The sequence below is a fragment of the Electrophorus electricus genome, chromosome 5, assembly GCF_013358815.1.
Source record: "Electrophorus electricus isolate fEleEle1 chromosome 5, fEleEle1.pri, whole genome shotgun sequence".
NCBI lineage: Eukaryota > Metazoa > Chordata > Actinopteri > Gymnotiformes > Gymnotidae > Electrophorus > Electrophorus electricus.
In genome coordinates this window covers 24,133,904-24,150,676 of record NC_049539.1, presented here as the reverse complement: position 1 = coordinate 24,150,676, position 16,773 = coordinate 24,133,904, and the positions used below count along the sequence as shown (strand labels likewise).

The 16,773-nt window shown below is 38.6% G+C and overlaps 1 protein-coding gene across 1 annotated transcript in view; it reads right to left on the bottom strand.

The window, feature by feature from the left end:
• Positions 1 to 10,425: 10,425 nt before the first annotated feature.
• LOC113569330 (class I histocompatibility antigen, Gogo-B*0201 alpha chain-like) overlaps positions 10,426 to 16,773 on the bottom strand; it is a 74,137-nt gene continuing 67,789 nt past the window's right edge. The window contains exons 7-12 of the mRNA XM_035526189.1: positions 12,847 to 13,119; positions 12,293 to 12,589; positions 11,994 to 12,101; positions 11,736 to 11,753; positions 11,551 to 11,618; positions 10,426 to 11,434 (exon numbers count right to left, since the gene is read on the bottom strand). Coding sequence (XP_035382082.1) covers positions 11,560 to 11,618; positions 11,736 to 11,753; positions 11,994 to 12,101; positions 12,293 to 12,589; positions 12,847 to 13,119 — 755 coding nt within the window. The 3' untranslated portion in view covers positions 10,426 to 11,434; positions 11,551 to 11,559. The remainder of the gene's footprint in view (positions 11,435 to 11,550; positions 11,619 to 11,735; positions 11,754 to 11,993; positions 12,102 to 12,292; positions 12,590 to 12,846; positions 13,120 to 16,773) is intronic.

Below are 16,773 nucleotides of genomic sequence, written 5' to 3'. Positions count from 1 at the left end.
TCCCATTAATGATTTTCCACAACTACTTTCTGATCCCAATCGCACATTTATTGAGCACTGATTACTCACACCTGTTCCTCATTTCCCGTCACCTATTCATTCCCACAGGTACTGTGCACCTGCACTTCAAATTAGCCTCCACTGAGGCTAAAGCATCGCTCTGTCACTGACTGCATAAGTCTTTAAGAGTTAGTTGAAACTTCATTTTTCTTTCTGTTAATAATCTTTCCTGCCAACCTGCACTCATACCTCACTCCTGTCTCTTCAATGTCATGTTCTGAATTTGGATGCATGGGTGCAGCTTTGATGTTAAGAACCACATAGTCCTCTATTTGGCTGAAATTCTGTTATACAGTATCTCTTGCTCAAGACCAAGTGAAACAAATATTTAAATGTTTACAATACTGTGAATTATACTTATATCCCACTATATAATACGAGTGAACATGTTATTATAGTTCTAATGGTTATAAACAACTCAAATGTAAAAAAATAATTGATATGATGAAAAATGACCCCTTAGACAGTTTTGTTGAACAGTAACCTACTTTTGGGGCACAGGAGAACAGGGTGGGGGGGGAGGATTAAGTACACAGGTATGAGGTGGGGATGGTGTTAGAGATTTTGGTGGATGTGTGAGATGGAGATGGTGTTAAAGATGTTAGGCAATGTGTGGGATGAGGATGGTGTGAGGGTTGTCAAGAGATGGGTGGGTGCCTATTTACCAGATTGTGTACATTTACTTCTTTTATCTGTGCTTCTTCTAAGATGCATGGACACAGAACAGCCTGTAAAGACAAAAGACTATAAGTGCACAAACTGACCATATACGTTTAGGGTTGTACTTACAGGGAATGATGTCTAATGTGTATGAGTTCCAGGGTGGAGCAGTTACAATTCTTGGTTGAGAGAGAACACAGAAAAAAAAAACAACAGAATGAACAAAATGTTGTTTGATCTCCCATTAAAGTTTAAATAGATCCACAGAGCCACAGATGAAATTTTGTTCCCACCCCACCCATCCTCCAACACCTGCAACACCCCCAACACCATTCCCACTCATCCCCAAAACCCCCAACACCATCCCCACCTATCCCCAAACACCCCCAATACCATCCCCACTCATCCCCAACACCCCAATACCATCCACACTCATCTGCCACATTCCCAACACCATTCTTGACATCCCCAGCAAGATTCCCATCCCACCCATTCCTGACAGTAGATTTACTAGGTATCAACCCAGTTTTACAGGAGGTTACAATGTGCTGACACACCTACTGTTATAACATCACTACAGACCTGGAGGTAAAGGGTCACTCTGGCATTCTGTTATAACATCACTACAGACCTGCTGGTAAAGAGTCACTCTGGCATACTGTTATAACATCACTACAGACCTGGAGGTTAAGAGTCACTCTGGCATACTGTTATAACATCTACAGACCTGGAGGTAAAGGGTTATAACATCAATATGATGATAAAAACCTGGTGGTAAAAAGTCACACCTTGATATTACTTATTTAGTTATTCACTTGGAAGGCTAATTTATAGGACAACAAAATAAATGTCTCTTGACAGAATCTGAAAGACAGTTATAATCCTGTTTCACAAGGAGTGTCAGAACAAAAACTGGAAACCTGAGTCTTGCATCTCACACTGTTTGTACAGATATTGAGTGATTCCCTAGTTAGCTAACTGTTACAATGACTCTTCTACTAAAAACATGACAGGGAGGAGGAATTTGGTAGTTCTATTAGCTAACATAATAATAATTATCATAGCTGGAATGTAAAAAAAGAAAACCAGCAACAACAGTAAAAACAAGATGCTGTAGTCATGCCCATGATGTCATCCAATCAGAATGAGTGACAAAAAGTGCAAACAATGGCACCTTTTCAGATTTGGGAAGGTAAGCAACATGGTTGGAACTTTCATCGGCAGACATCAATAAAATAACTTATTAAATATGAAGACTGATTATTCTTATGGAACACAGTGTTGTCAGATGTCGTACGGTTGAGGCTTGTATAAAAATATTTGTGCACTAAATCAAACTAGACTTATCTAGTACTCTTGTTTTATGCTAGCATATTATCTGATAGTACCTTACTACTAAGTCAGGAGAGCCTACAGCATTGGCTGACAGTAGTCAGCTTAGACCTGATCATCTTCTGCATGTCCACAGCAGGACTGCACAACATGTCCACATTACATTCTTTCTCATATGCTGCAGATGTTGCGTCTGGGCCATGAGATTTACATTTTACTTCATCCATCTCCAGTTGTGACAGGAGGCGTCGTTTAACAACGTCCGAGTGCTGCGTAACCATTAGCTTGTCTGTGAGTGTGGATGAAGGTGTTTCTCCTCATCAGCAGCTTCCTTGTTCACTTCATATAATCTGTTTCCTTTGGCTTGCTGCTGTAGTAGCATTCCATTAGATCCATGTTGCCCAACCTGGTTCATCTCTGGTTTGTTTCAGTAACAAAATAGACATTTGCCATTGCGATGCTCTAAATTCCTACAGTAAAAATGTCTGAAAGACACACGTTGAGTATTTGAGAATGTGTTCTTCAAGAATATAGAGGTGGGATCTGATAACAATTTGATCTGTAGATTTTATAGGACTTAAAAAATGATATATAATGAACCAAATATACATTTTACATGAATTGCCATCCCATTACTCTAAATTCCTAAAGTAAAAATCTCCAAAAGAAGTATCATGGGTACAGGAGGAAGTGTATTTCAAGAATATTGTGTAGTTATTTGATAACAGTTTGATTTGTTTGTTTGATAACATTTCAAAAAGTTTCATTTAGTGATCTGATTAGACATTTTACGTGAGTTTCTACAGTAAAGGTTTTTGAAAGTCATACCATGGGTGCATGAGAAAGTGTAGAATCAAGAATATAGTGGAGTGATCTGATAACAATTTTATACATCTTAAAATATGATATACAAAATAGTCCAAATAGACATTTAGCAGGATTTTATCATCCCAATACAAATTCCTACAATAAAAATACTTTAGTGTCATGCTGTGAATATGTTGGAAAGTTTTTTCCAACAAGATAGTGAAGTGAATTGGTAATTTGATTTGTGTTTTTATGGAATTTTAAAAATATACTATACTGAACTGATTTGCAAAGTATTGCTATATAATTTGTCTACCGTCTCACAGTTAAAAAACATTAGGAAATCTTAATCACATATAGCTAAGTAATCTTTATGTAGCGGATTTAAATGAAAATAAGTAGATTTTTGACTTTCCTACAAATGTATTTTGCGCATTAGGCCTCAGTAAGATGTTTATTAATTAATCTGTTAAACACATTTCATTTAGAGTCTCAATAAATGCGCGAGAGGTATACCCCTACGTCATTTCACAAACGGGTTACCGTAATGCACGATGCAGGCGCGCACAGAGCTTTTGTTTGAAGCGCGGATAGCGTGGCCGCGGTATTATTCCGAACTGGGCAAGCGTAATATTTCTATGAATTGGTGATGGGTTACAATATTTTGATCCAATCAACCACAAAAACACAGCAGAATACAACCATGATCATTTTTTACAATGTAAAAATATAATAATCACTGAACTTACCTCCAGATGCCCAGTGAATGCTAACGGCGAGAGTAAGTAGGGCTCTCTTTAACGTTATTTTCTGGTCCATCCTCTCAGTTAAGACATGATTTCGCCTTTAATTTAAAGTTTAACTCAAGTCACGGAGCAGACACGATGGCCCAAGAGCGAGAGTGTGGTAGTAGGAGGTGTAGCAAGAGTCCAAGTGGGATTAAGTTCAAATACACAACACTTGTCCCTGGAGAACGATAGAACAAGTTAAGCAGCTTCAGAGACAAAACCAACCAAGCAAGGCAGCAAAAACAAAACAGGACGTCTTGGACACGGTACAGAAAGAAAGTGAAAGTTATTGTAATCGAAGTGAACTTACGTTTGAACATCAGGAGTCTTTGCGGAAATTTTCTTCAAATATCAATGTCACAGTAACGCTCAGAAAATGTTGCAGTTGAACCCACGTAACACTTGTAACAGGTGCCAATTTTTTATAACGTAATAAAAAAATTAAAAGTATAAATGCACATTACAATCATAAAGAATTACAATTTTACAATGTAGTGAAGTAAAATCTTGAAGAACACTGAAATATAGACCCATGAAAGTTAAAAGTGTTACACGTGCACACAGTGATTGTTAGCACTATAGCCACAAGAACTGATTCTGGTCCCTTTATTGTTTAATTTACATATGCTTGTCCTAACTTGTGTATTTAATCAGTAAATATAATTGTAGCTTTCACTGGTATGCAGATGAGACACAGCTATAACTGTCCCTAGCACCTGACACTTACAAGTCTATCTGCTCCTTGACAGATAACACAGCCAGTGGGTTCCTTCACTCAAAGGAAGAGAGGACAGGGGTCATTATTATAGGAACTGGCACACAGAAATGTTCTGCCAGTAAAGCTTGCCAAAACTATTAAGATGATTCATTATGCACTATTCTCTATTAGCACATTTAGAATAAAGGGCAAAACGTTTTTGGATGGTGTGAATGGTTAATTAGCACCAATATATTTATTCAAAATGTTAATTAAAAAACATCAGTATATATAAATACTACAGTAACATAAGCTCTAATAATAACTAAGGAAACTAAAGGTGGCTAAGATGCTGATAAAGAATTTAAACTCAGGTCAGAGTGTAGTTACAAGCAAATATTTATATATTATGAATTTATGAATCATAGTGTCTGAGCACTCATTCAGAACAAGGTTCAGAATAGTTCAGAATAGTGTAGAATATTAGGCCCAGTAAAAACTGTTGAATCAGTTAAGCGCACTGTTCTTAGCAGTAAAACAACGATACCATCTGAAAAGAAACAAATATATAAAAGCACTTCAGATAAAGTCTTGTAGACTGAATCATCAATCAATCAACCTTGTACCTTGTGAACAGTGTCTCACAGCAAGCTTGTGACATTGTGTTTTAATTTTCATGCGTGAACATTTGGTGGCCTCTAGTGCCCTTTGGGAAACAGGTCCATAAAAGCACTGGATTGTCTTGGCATTTTCTGTTATTGTTTTAAATTGCGAGGTCATTGTATCTGTGAAAAAAAAACTGAAAAAAGAAAAACACACACATTCAGTAAGGTTTAGGTCTGTTTAGGACTGTAAACTGCATTTATTTTAGTTCTTACAGTAGACTGGTATACTCCACATCAAAAGCCTTTTGAAATTATTATTCTAATAATAAAAAAGAAATGTGTAAATATTGTTTCATTTCTGCCATTACAGTATTATCTTACTCATGGATGGGGGTTCAGGATGGCGAGATTATAGAACCAACCAGGCTGGGGACGAAGAGCATTTATTTATATTGTACACTACATTGTAGGCCCAGAGCAGTTCCACCTCCTATGATAGAGCTGACTTTCTTGACAAGCCTGTTCAGTCTGTTAGGATCCCTCACTTTCAGACCACACCCCACCACACCACAACAAAGAACATGTCAATGTTATACCACTGTCTGATAGAACATGACACTGTATACCACTGTCTGATAGAGCATGTCACTGTATACCACTGTCTGTTAGAACATGTCAATGTTATACCACTGTCTAATAGAGCATGTCACTGTATACCACTGTCTGATAGAGCATGACACTGTATACCACTGTCTGTTAGAGCATGTCACTGTATACCACTGTCTGATAGTACATGTCAATATTATACCACTGTCTGATAGAACATGACACTGTATACCACTGTCTGATAGAACATGTCAATGTTATACCACTGTCTGATAGAACATGACACTGTATACCACTGTCTGATAGAACATGACACTGTATACCACTGTCTGATAGAACACCACTGTATACCACTGTCTGATAGAGCATGTCAATGTTATACCACTGTCTGATAGAACATGTCAATGTTATACCACTGTCTGATAGAGCATGTCAATGTTATACAACTGTCTGATAGAACATCACTGTACACCACTTTCTGATAGAACAATTCACTGTATACCACTGTCTGGTATAGAGTATATGAGTAAATTCTATAAATCCCTCTGGATTACCATGTGACTGGGAGAATCACTTCCATAAATCCCGCTGAATTACCATGTGACAGGGTGTCACAGACTATGGTGCTTGAATGACATAGCATAGATTCCTTCAATTTGAAATATAATTTTATTTGCATTACCAGTGTAACAATTTCAAGAAAAATGTAACGGGTGGCTCGCAGCACCAACCTTCTGCCATCAGAGGGAGCCCACATGCCATTTAGCCTTGTTATCCTGATCACCCACAGGAGGTCACACTCCTATATAACAGCTTTGTACAGGCCACGCTGTTTGTGAAGCTTTGAGAGAAGAAAGGAGAAGATCATTCTCTTCCTGTTGCAGGCAGTGTTCTGTTTGTGTTTCCCATCTTTTAGTTGTTTGTCTTTTGTTCTTGTCCTGATGGATTTTGTGAGAGAGAAAAAGTACTTTGTGATATTTTGTGGTATAGAGTGGTTAGAGTTAAGGCCCAACACTCAAGCAAACCCTGGTTCTATCCAAGTTGAATGGGCTTGACTTGTTTTCGTTTTTGCTTGGAGGAGGCTAGGAGTTCACAACAGAAAAGAGAGTTTCACGAAAGACAGAGTTCACAACTTGGATGCAGAAAGACTGATTTGCATTCCATTATATTTTGGTCACTAGGTGGCAAAATTGTACAACCTTGTGATAAGGTTATATGCAAGCTACAGTTAGCCTGTCATTGTGGCACTAGCGACCGGAGGGCACATCTTGAAAAATATGCACTCAAATGCGTACAGCCTGATGTCTGCTAGCATTTTAATGCTAGATAGCATCTGATGAGCGTTAGCTGAGTTAAACAATAACATAACAGAGGAAATGTGTGTCACAATTTCCCTTTTCTGGAGCTATGTGTTCCCTAGTTCCACATTTTTGTTTTAGTCCTTGATTTGTTATAGCTGTTTCTATATTCCCCTTGTTAACTGTGTGTGTATATACCCCGTGTTTTCTGTCAGCTTTGTTGGTCATTGTTTTATGTCCCAGTGTTGTGTGTTAAGTGTCATGTCTGGCTATTTGACCCTGGTCTGTTCTGCTGTACATTATTATGGATTTGGCCTTAATAAATGTCACTGACCCTCACACTTGCATGCTTCTTTGCCTCATTGGGTTGATTCCACTATGATTTTTTTGTTTGTTTGTGGGGGTTTTTTTTAAATAAAGGCTTTACAGTATAACCAGTATTCTAGTCTTATTTACCAGATGTCCCTGAGTGAACTGTTGTCATCACTCCACGTTACTCTGCCCGTAGCACCTGAACTTAAGTGGTAAAATACGGGTGGCTTGCAACGCCAACTTTCTGCCACTAGAGGGAGGTCATGAGCTGGGAATTAATCAGTGCTCGTAAGCCTGATCTCCCTCAGGTGGCCTCACCCCTATAGAACTGCTTCCCAAAGCACACGCTTTTGCTTCTTGGAACGTCAACCAAAGATATTTTTGGAATTTCTTCATCTGATTGCTTTTTACAATCCACTCAAATGCCAATTGATAAAACCATGAGTGTTCCATATTTTTCATGTTTAATTCAGAAATAAATCAATTTACAGAAGAAAAATACATTTTAAAAAAAAAGTTTCAAAATGTCAACAGTCAGCATAACAGATGAATGACTGTATTCTGTCACATGCCATATTTCATAGAAATTGAGTACATTTACTCACATATAATAATAGCCTAATATAATTTCTCATAGCACATAACCTTCAAACACTACAGTGAGTTTGTGTTTTGAAAGCTGTAAGCTTGTTATAATTGTTAATTTGTTAATTGTTAATTTACTCAATTCGAAATACAATATACTCAACTTGAAAAGTTGCCAAACTTTCGAACATAGTCGTACAGTCTCGCCTCTCATTATGAAAACAATGTTATATTTTAGAGACCCTATTTTAACTACTAGACGTCCAGAAAAACCGCTTATTAGAGCTGCTGCAGCTAACAGCGCTACTTTCACTACAACAAAAGGGGAGTTACCGCCCTCTGCTGTCTGGGAAGGAGAAGTGGTTTTACTGTAGGTAGCCTGATTCAATATATGCTAAATGTATTTTTGCTTAGCGTTCTAGATCAAAAAACAGAATTGAATGATAAATGAAATAAAATGTAAAAAAAAAAAAAAAAAAAAAAAAAGGAACCACAAATTATTCTGGGTCTAATCAACTGCAAATATGCTAAAATAATACGAGCTAATCTGCTGTATGATGTATATTTTAACAATAACCAGAAATTATTTGTGATTCCCTTTAGTTTACAAAACCATGGCCACAATCTATACTTAATTAATGAATTAAACTAACAAAGTTATTAATTGATTTGAAGTGTTCTTAGAGTGCACAGGTACAGAAAATAATATAATCACTTATACCATTATGCATTTCTCCCTTTGAGCAGTGCTGGACTGGTCTTATGTTGTATGCCTTCATAACTCACAGATACGTGCAGAAGTCCTGTGTGTGTGTGTTTTTAACTTCACATTGTACACCTCTGCTTACTGTGTTCTGATTCGGTAGTGTTTGTTCATTGTATTCTGATTCGGTTCCATTCGTTCCTGTCCTGCATTCTCTTTTATTATCCTGTAGCAGATGTTTCCCTAAGCCTTCACCCTGTTTCTGAACAACTCTTTAAAGTAATCAACAGGACCTTCTTCAGTCAGACTCTGAAAGCTGTTTGATTTTAAAGGTTCTGGTGAATGCTAAAGGTCTTAACTTTGCATAACAAAGATGTGACAAAGATGATTTCTTTTAAAGCCCATTTTTAGAAATAACTAGTTTTTAAAGGTCATCATAATAACTGCGCTTTCAAAAAATTTGTTTCAGTCTCAGTATGTAATTAAGTAGAAGTAAGACATGACCATGAGTGTCAGAAAACAGCAGTGAAAATATGACATGAACCTGAGTGTCAGTAAACCACAGCGGAAATATGACACAACCCTGTTGCTAAGCAATTCATTATTCTCCCACAAGATGGTGCTAGAATTTCCTCTTCTAGAGCAAGAATATTTGATTATAGTCTCCTAGCTAGATGTACAAAAGGGTTGTGTTTGTTCGAAAAGCTTGACAGTCCCTGTCTTATTTTACAGTAAACTCACAGGTGCTCAGAGTAGGCAGGCTATATAGGACTAATGTATGTTTAGGGTTACTGAGTGGAACTGATGTAGGGTTGGGGTTACTGAGTGGAACTGGTGTAAAGAAACCTGCACAAAAACCTTTAGGCTTGTGGATTTACAGTGTAAAAATCTGAGGTGGTTTAGACCTAAAAGAACGTTTCTCTGGTGAAAGTGTGCAGAAGACCAGGCTCCTCAGAAACTCCCAGAATGACCATCATATTCACTTTTGTTTGTCTGCTCCCACAGACCAGAGGCATGATGGTCTGTCATTATCCACTAAGACAGGGAGAGCAATGTGAAGCTGCTCCAAAAATGACTTAAAAGCCGTCTTGTGGTGGATGAAATGAAACATTGTTTACACATATGAGAAACTCTTTACCCATATGAAACAGTTTACCCATATGAGACGCTGCCTACACATACACAGAATTTAATTTTGCGGTTTGTCCTGCACTACTGCTACGATTAACTGCTACACTCACCCTTCTGCCCCCAGACATGAGTTGTACTACATGCTGTGGTGTTACTATATGCTGTAAGTTTCTACATGCTGTTCTACATTAGGGTCACTGTTTACCTGTCGGTCACCACAAAGGTAACACTACACACAAACACCTACACACAACTTCCTCCGGTCATTAAACACAGAGCCTCTGAATGTCATGTATGTGAGGATGGGGGTATAACTACACCTTGAATATGAGACATGTATGTGAGGGTGGGGCTATAACTACACCCTGCAGTAGGACTCTGTACCTCTGTAATACAGCAGTAGTGACGTGTCTGGGGTAACATGAACTCTGCTGAGCAGATGCAGACAAGATTTGATAACTGTCACTGATATAATTCTAGCTTTGTTTCTTTAACTCTTTTAAACATACACATTACACTTCAGATCTTGTAGATGAAAATTATATAGCTTCTGTTGATAATGAAAAAGTCTATTTTATTCTTACATTTTCTTTATTGTTAATCCCACTGCATTTACTCTAATGAAACAGCTTTTCAAATATAAAAAATTCAAAAAGATTTACATAAAATGCAAAATTTGGGTCAAACAAATTTTATGTATCTAACGGATTCTCTTGATTCCGTTTCATGAAAATGACATGAAAACAATTATAATCATTGCAAATAAATAATTGATTTATCTACATTTCCAATCTCAAGTGTTAATAATCAGGCATATTAAACTACATGGAAGTGTGAAACAGCTCTTCATTACATTAATTGATTTAGGTTTGTAAAATCTGTTAGTGAAATTTGAATGACCCAATTTCAATTCAAAAGCGATACATTACCATCAAAAGATGAAAAAGGCACTGAGAAACTGAATGTTATTAATAAATGAAAACAGTGTGTCATACATAACCATGCTGAAACACAGAAGCTGTTTTATATCATGTGGTTTTGGTCCAGTGTCTCCACCATGTTGAGATTTTTCTCTTGTAGCTTTTAGCTAAATAAATCAGTGATGTCTGATGAACTATGCTAAATAAATCAGTGATGTTTGATAAACTGTGGGTCTGTTCACTACTACTGATGAGAAGCTCCAGTTCTGTATATGGGAATGACCATGAATTACAATGACAGACTGTGCAGACTGTTTCTCCTCAGTCTCCATGGTAACCCAATATGCCCAAATGGTTTGAAGTGAAACTAATCAAATTAAAGTGAGACTCTGACTTTCAGGATGGCTGTAGAAAGCTCTGCTGAACTTCAATAAAATAAAATCACTGTCCCGAGACAGTTACAGAAGACTTACAGAAAGATATAGAAGACTTAATTAAATTGTATTCTGCATGTTTAATAATTTCACGCTATGGAAACCAGAAACTATTTAAAAGGCCTGACATTGTACCATCACTAAGAGTTTCCCTATTAAGAATCTTTCTTTCTCCACAGCAGGATAACAGTCCTGAGTATGAAACATAAAACATTACAGCAGTGCTCAGAGAGAAACGACCAAACCACCAGAATTCAAATACAATCGTAATAATCTCCATTAATCCCTTTATACACAGATACAGTTTCAGAAACAAAATCTGATCAGCACTTTTAAACCCAAGTTTCCCCTCATGTGACAGGAGTGATTATGATTGGACAACTACAGAGCTGAAGGAAAGGCAATATCTGCAGACGTGTGTGTAATGTAAGTGCTGTTTGACTGATCTCTTCAGATCATCCCCTCCTCTGTATTCTTCTACCATCTCTCTCTTCAACTGTCCAAAACACACACACAGCAAGATATGATGGTAGATTAGACACTTTAGACTTTGGTTATGCTGTATAGCAACAGAGTGCTGGATATGACACATCAGTGTAAACAGAGACTCACTCTCTCCTCTCAGCATTTAGATGGTTGGCCTTCATCTGAGCTGGTGGATGATGAGTCTCCATCAGAGCCTGTAAAATATTGAACACATTAATGTTAAACACTGAGACTGATGATAAAGAGGCTTAAGCAATACAAGTGAAACACTAATTTTAAGTACAATAAAAGTGCCATAAAAGCTCACTCACGTGCAACAGGTCTGAAGTCTGAAAGGCACACAATGCATATGGAATTATTATACAAACAATGTACAGTATCTGGTCTACTTCATAACAGAATTGCATAATTAAAAGCATTCTAACACACTTGGTCATATTAGAATCTGTATTTACATTGTATTTAGGTCTGAATATTATGCAATATACTTCTAAAACTCAACATATGGAATCCAACAAGTGTCTGAATTTATTCTCTTGAGCTTCACATGTAACTCCTTCCTCCCTTACCAGATGACTTCTCATTCCTCTTCCTCCAGATGAAGAATCCAACACCAATGAGGACCAGGAGAAGAACAGCCACAAGTATACCAACAATGACACCAACCAAAGCTCCGCCTGAAACATGCAGCACAGCCAATGAGAATGAGGAAGAGAACAGTCACAATGATGACACCAACCCTCCACCTGAAACACCAGTTTGTGACATCACTGTAGACCTCCACTATCTACATCTTACCTACAGTGACTTTCAATGTTCCATTTCACTTTCAAATTAAGTTTCCTACCTGTGTTCCGGTTTCTCCTACCTGTGTTCAGGACTCTGCGATCAGCCACTCTCAGCACTAAGTCCTTCTCCAGTCCACTGTGCTGAACTACACAGGTGTACTCATTCTTGTCCAGCTCCTCAGGTGAGACTGTCAGAACGCTTCTCTTCTGGAAGGTTCCATCCTGGTTGGGTGACCTCTCTCTGAGCTCCACGTTCTCATGCAGGTCCTCTCCATTCTTCTGCCAGGAGATCTCTACTCCTCTGGGGAAGAAACCTGTAGCATGACACACCACTGGAGAAGAGGAGTCCTTCTGGAACAGGGTCACCTCAGGAGGGTCTGGAGGGAGAGAGAGAGAGCAATCGGGAGAAAGTGAGAGGTAAAGATTATTCATATTGGAGTGAGCATTAGAATGTGTAGCTATAAATACTTTGACAGTGAGTTGTGGAATGTGTTCCATTTAACTAATGTTTACTGACTGTGCTGATTTGCAGTATGCAGTGTGTCTGAGCAGCAGGTTTACAGTGATGAGGGAGAATGCAGTGTGTATGAATAGCAGGTGCAGTTACACTAACAGAGCAGATCACACACTCTACCTTTCCTCTGCAGAGTGTCTCTGCCATAAGCCACATACTTCTGTAACCACTCAATACAGGTGTTCTCCAGGTAGGCCTTCTTTTGAGAACCTACTTTTAAAGCATCCCATTTTTGCTTAGTAATAAAAGCTTTAGAATTTGGGGCAGTATAAGTGGCAGTGTTCAGGTCCAGACTGAGGAAGTCCTCTCCATCATAGCCATGTTGGTCATATCCTCTCTTGGTTCCATCATCATCCATCTCACAGCCGTACATCCGCTGCATTGTGTGAACCCCTGCAGATACACAAACATGATGACATGCTTTATGCTGCTGATTCGGCATCATTATAGCACAGTGACATCACCAGTGCGTGCATGAGACCAGTGCATCAGTGACATCACTAATGTGTGTGTGAGATTGGCACAGTGCAGTGACATCACTTTAGTGTATGTGACATTAGTATAGCACAGTGACATCAGTGAAGTGTGTTATTTTCAATTTTATGTCATATGTATCGCACAATAATTGCTCAATAAAGTCACCCAATTGATTTTATTTTGATCTATTAATCGATATTTTATTTAGGCTTTATGCCGCAGTCAGATGTTTGACTCTGTGAAGGTACAGCTACACTGGATATGAAGGTCTCCTGCACTACCTGCAGCCAATCACACACCAGGAGAGGTGTGACATCACAGCACAGAGCAGGCAGGGCAAGACATGGCTTTCATGGAGATCCAGCAAAACCACAGGAAGAAACAGGAGTCAGGAATCACCTTCACTGCAGCACACCTACAATGGACTGTTCATCCATCTCACTGCATGAGCCACTGGCTTAAAATGGATCACTGTAATGTGGCACAGTGAAGGAGAGAATAAAAGGTACTGCATTTGTGAGAATCGCTTCTGCTCCTAGTGTGCCCTCTGCTGGGTCTGACAGGTACTGCATGTGTGACAATTGCCAACATGCTAAACATGGTAGTGGTCAACTGGACTCTCCCACTGCGCTCCAGCAGCCTTTTATCTGGTCTTTTACACCTGCTGCTGGACAGACTGGAGCAGACTGACATTCTTGGGGAGATTCACTACTGGCCCAAACTTTCTCTATTTGGACATCGTGAGTCTGACTGGGGAGCAGCCTGGCCCTTACAACTAATTTTAAAAGCCTTTCCGCACTGACAGTCATCAACAGCTTCTCTCTGGAGGTCTTTGGGAGTTTTGTTTTTTTTTGCATCGCTGCAATTCGGGCCTCTAGAAAACTGTGTGCAGCCCCTCAGATGGTGAAGCGGTCAAAGGGAGTGATGTTTCTAATGGGCAGAGCTCATGTCCATACCTGAGTGTTTACCGGCATGAGTGATGTCAAAACGGCAGGTTTACACTGAGCACAAAACTGCAGCGTTTTTGGCATTTCAACCTCCCTCAACCAGGAAGAGGACAGAATACATTTACAAAAGAAGCAAAACTAGAGGAAATCAGACAGGCAGCAGCTCCTTTTGCCAGACACATGACTGCAACACTCGGCCACAATAGCTACTCAAACTCTGCACGAATAAAACTCTTGGTAAAAAAAAAAAAAAAAAAAGTACATTTTAAAACAGAAAACAGATTTTTTAAAAAGAAAAAGAAAAAATAGCATTTTGCTCTATTTGTGCTAAGAATAATCCCATTTAGAAGTATTTTTTTTACTTCCAAATGGGACTATTGTTAAATTTTTCAAGTGTCCTGACTATGACAGTATCAATAAAGTGCAAAACTGTATTTCCTAGCCACACTAGTCTGACTACACGTCTGAATTGACAGAGATCTTTTTTTTTTTTGACACAGTGAGCTCTGTTGGCTTTGATGATGTCTCGGTGTCTCAACATGTTTTAAAACAAGAACAATCTTTAAGCCATTTCCACTTCAACTGTTTTTTCTTGTTTTTTAATTATGTAGATCACAACATTCCACAACAAAACCTCTTCTCCCTGAAACACTATTTAGCATTAGATTGACTAACAGATTTTATAAGCAAAATACTAAAAATGCAGTTAACTAATTAAGGAGCTAATCAGCAGAGGTAACAGCGCATTGACATTCTTCATCTTGCTTAACTTTACATTGTTTCTTAATTTGACTTTTTCCTTTTCTGTCTTTCTTATTTGTACAACCATTTACAGGTTTTCTCGTGCTGGCTTTTATTTTGGAAAAGTCACAATGTCAAGAACAGTCTCCTACATGAACCATTTTAATCAAATTAGTAATATAATCAGATTCATCCTTGTATTTCCTTATTTCCGTTATTCTCATTGTTTTACCTCATTATTGATGAGGAAGGCGGTCTTTCTATGTCAAAAACTGTTACAGTGGTTAAGATGTTCTTAATTCTATATCATACAGATATATTTTATAAAGAAATCCTAAGCTGATCTTTTACTATTTTGATCATTAACTACATCACCAATAGACTCTACAGTTCTACACACTCCTTTAGCCAAATCGGTGCAATAGTTTCTGTGTTGATCAACAGACTCTATAGATAAGTGGAAGGGTTAAGTTTGGGGGAAGTTAGCAAGGACTTTTAAAACTGATTACGGCAGTTCTAAACAGACTTGCTGAAGTCATGCAATTATATTTCTGAATCCAACTATAAGCACACAGCAGGCATTACAACTCAGAATTGGTCATATATCAGTATAGTCGATACACTGATAACCCCAGCTACCTTTACATAAGGTGGGCTATTAGGAAATGCCAGTAGACTTGTTTATGCAATCTGTGTAGTCCAATTAGCAAATAAACAATCTAGGTGTCTGCATAAGATGGATAAGGAGCCTAAATCTGTTCATTTTAACATCTATACACTGAGAGCACTTTGTGCTGTCGATAAGAAGGCGGCGGAGGGTTGCCAAAAAGGTGTCAGGAATCCTTCATATTTTATTTTACAGGGATAATCACCTTGACTACAGCCAGAGAATGTGAGCGGTGTGGAGTGAAAGCAGAATGGGAACAGAGTGACACAGTTTGACTCAGAGTGAGGCGCCAAAACATGGAGTGCTGGTGGTTTTCTCTTGCGCAAGATCACTTTAGTGTCTCTACAGCGCAACACAACATCGTGCCATATTTAAATCACACCGTACGTGCTTACAAGCTTGGAGTACTCTGGGTGTTTTCACATAGATCATGAAAATGGTCAAAAATAGAATTCCCTAAGTAAAAATCCTAACAGTGAACACAAGTGTGGTGATGTCATCACTACCATGAAGGGTTCACTGTGGAATCTAAAAAGATGACTGTGTCAAAATCCAGTCAAAGTTTACTGTCTACAGTGATGTGTCTTTGCACAATGCACAGTTGTATAAACAGTATTATTGGGTTTTTTGTTGTTGCTGTTACAATAATTTTGGCTTTCTTTCAGTTCAATAGTTCTAAAGTGATGTTTTTATCTCATATATTGTTAAACTAAGAACTCATATTTTTTAATACATATTAAAAAAATAAGTATTTTTCTGGCTTGAGTGGGGAGCCCAGAATGGGAAAAACACAATGGAGCGGAGGGACCGCAGCACGCTCTGAGCGAAGAGTGGGAATATGTAAAGTTGGAGCAGGGTTGGAGCGGCGTGATTACAGAAGCGTTTAGCGAGGGGTGGAATTTTCTGCCACTCCGTTCCACTCACATACTCTGACGACATCACACCCACATGCAGTGGACTCTTGGTATCTCTGACTGCAAGAGCTGCTGGCTAAATGTGTCACAGTGAAGGGGAGACCAAGTGTGAGAACTGCTCCTGCTCCTAGTGTGCCCTCTGCTGGGTCTCACAGGTACTGCATGTGCGAGGACTGCTCTGCTCCTAGTGTGTCCAGTCCAGGTGCAGTCAGGGCGTGGAAGCCCAGGGGAGCAGCAAGAGGAGAGAGCAGGACACATACTTGGTCTCCTCTTCACTACTGGCCCAAACCTTCTCCATTTG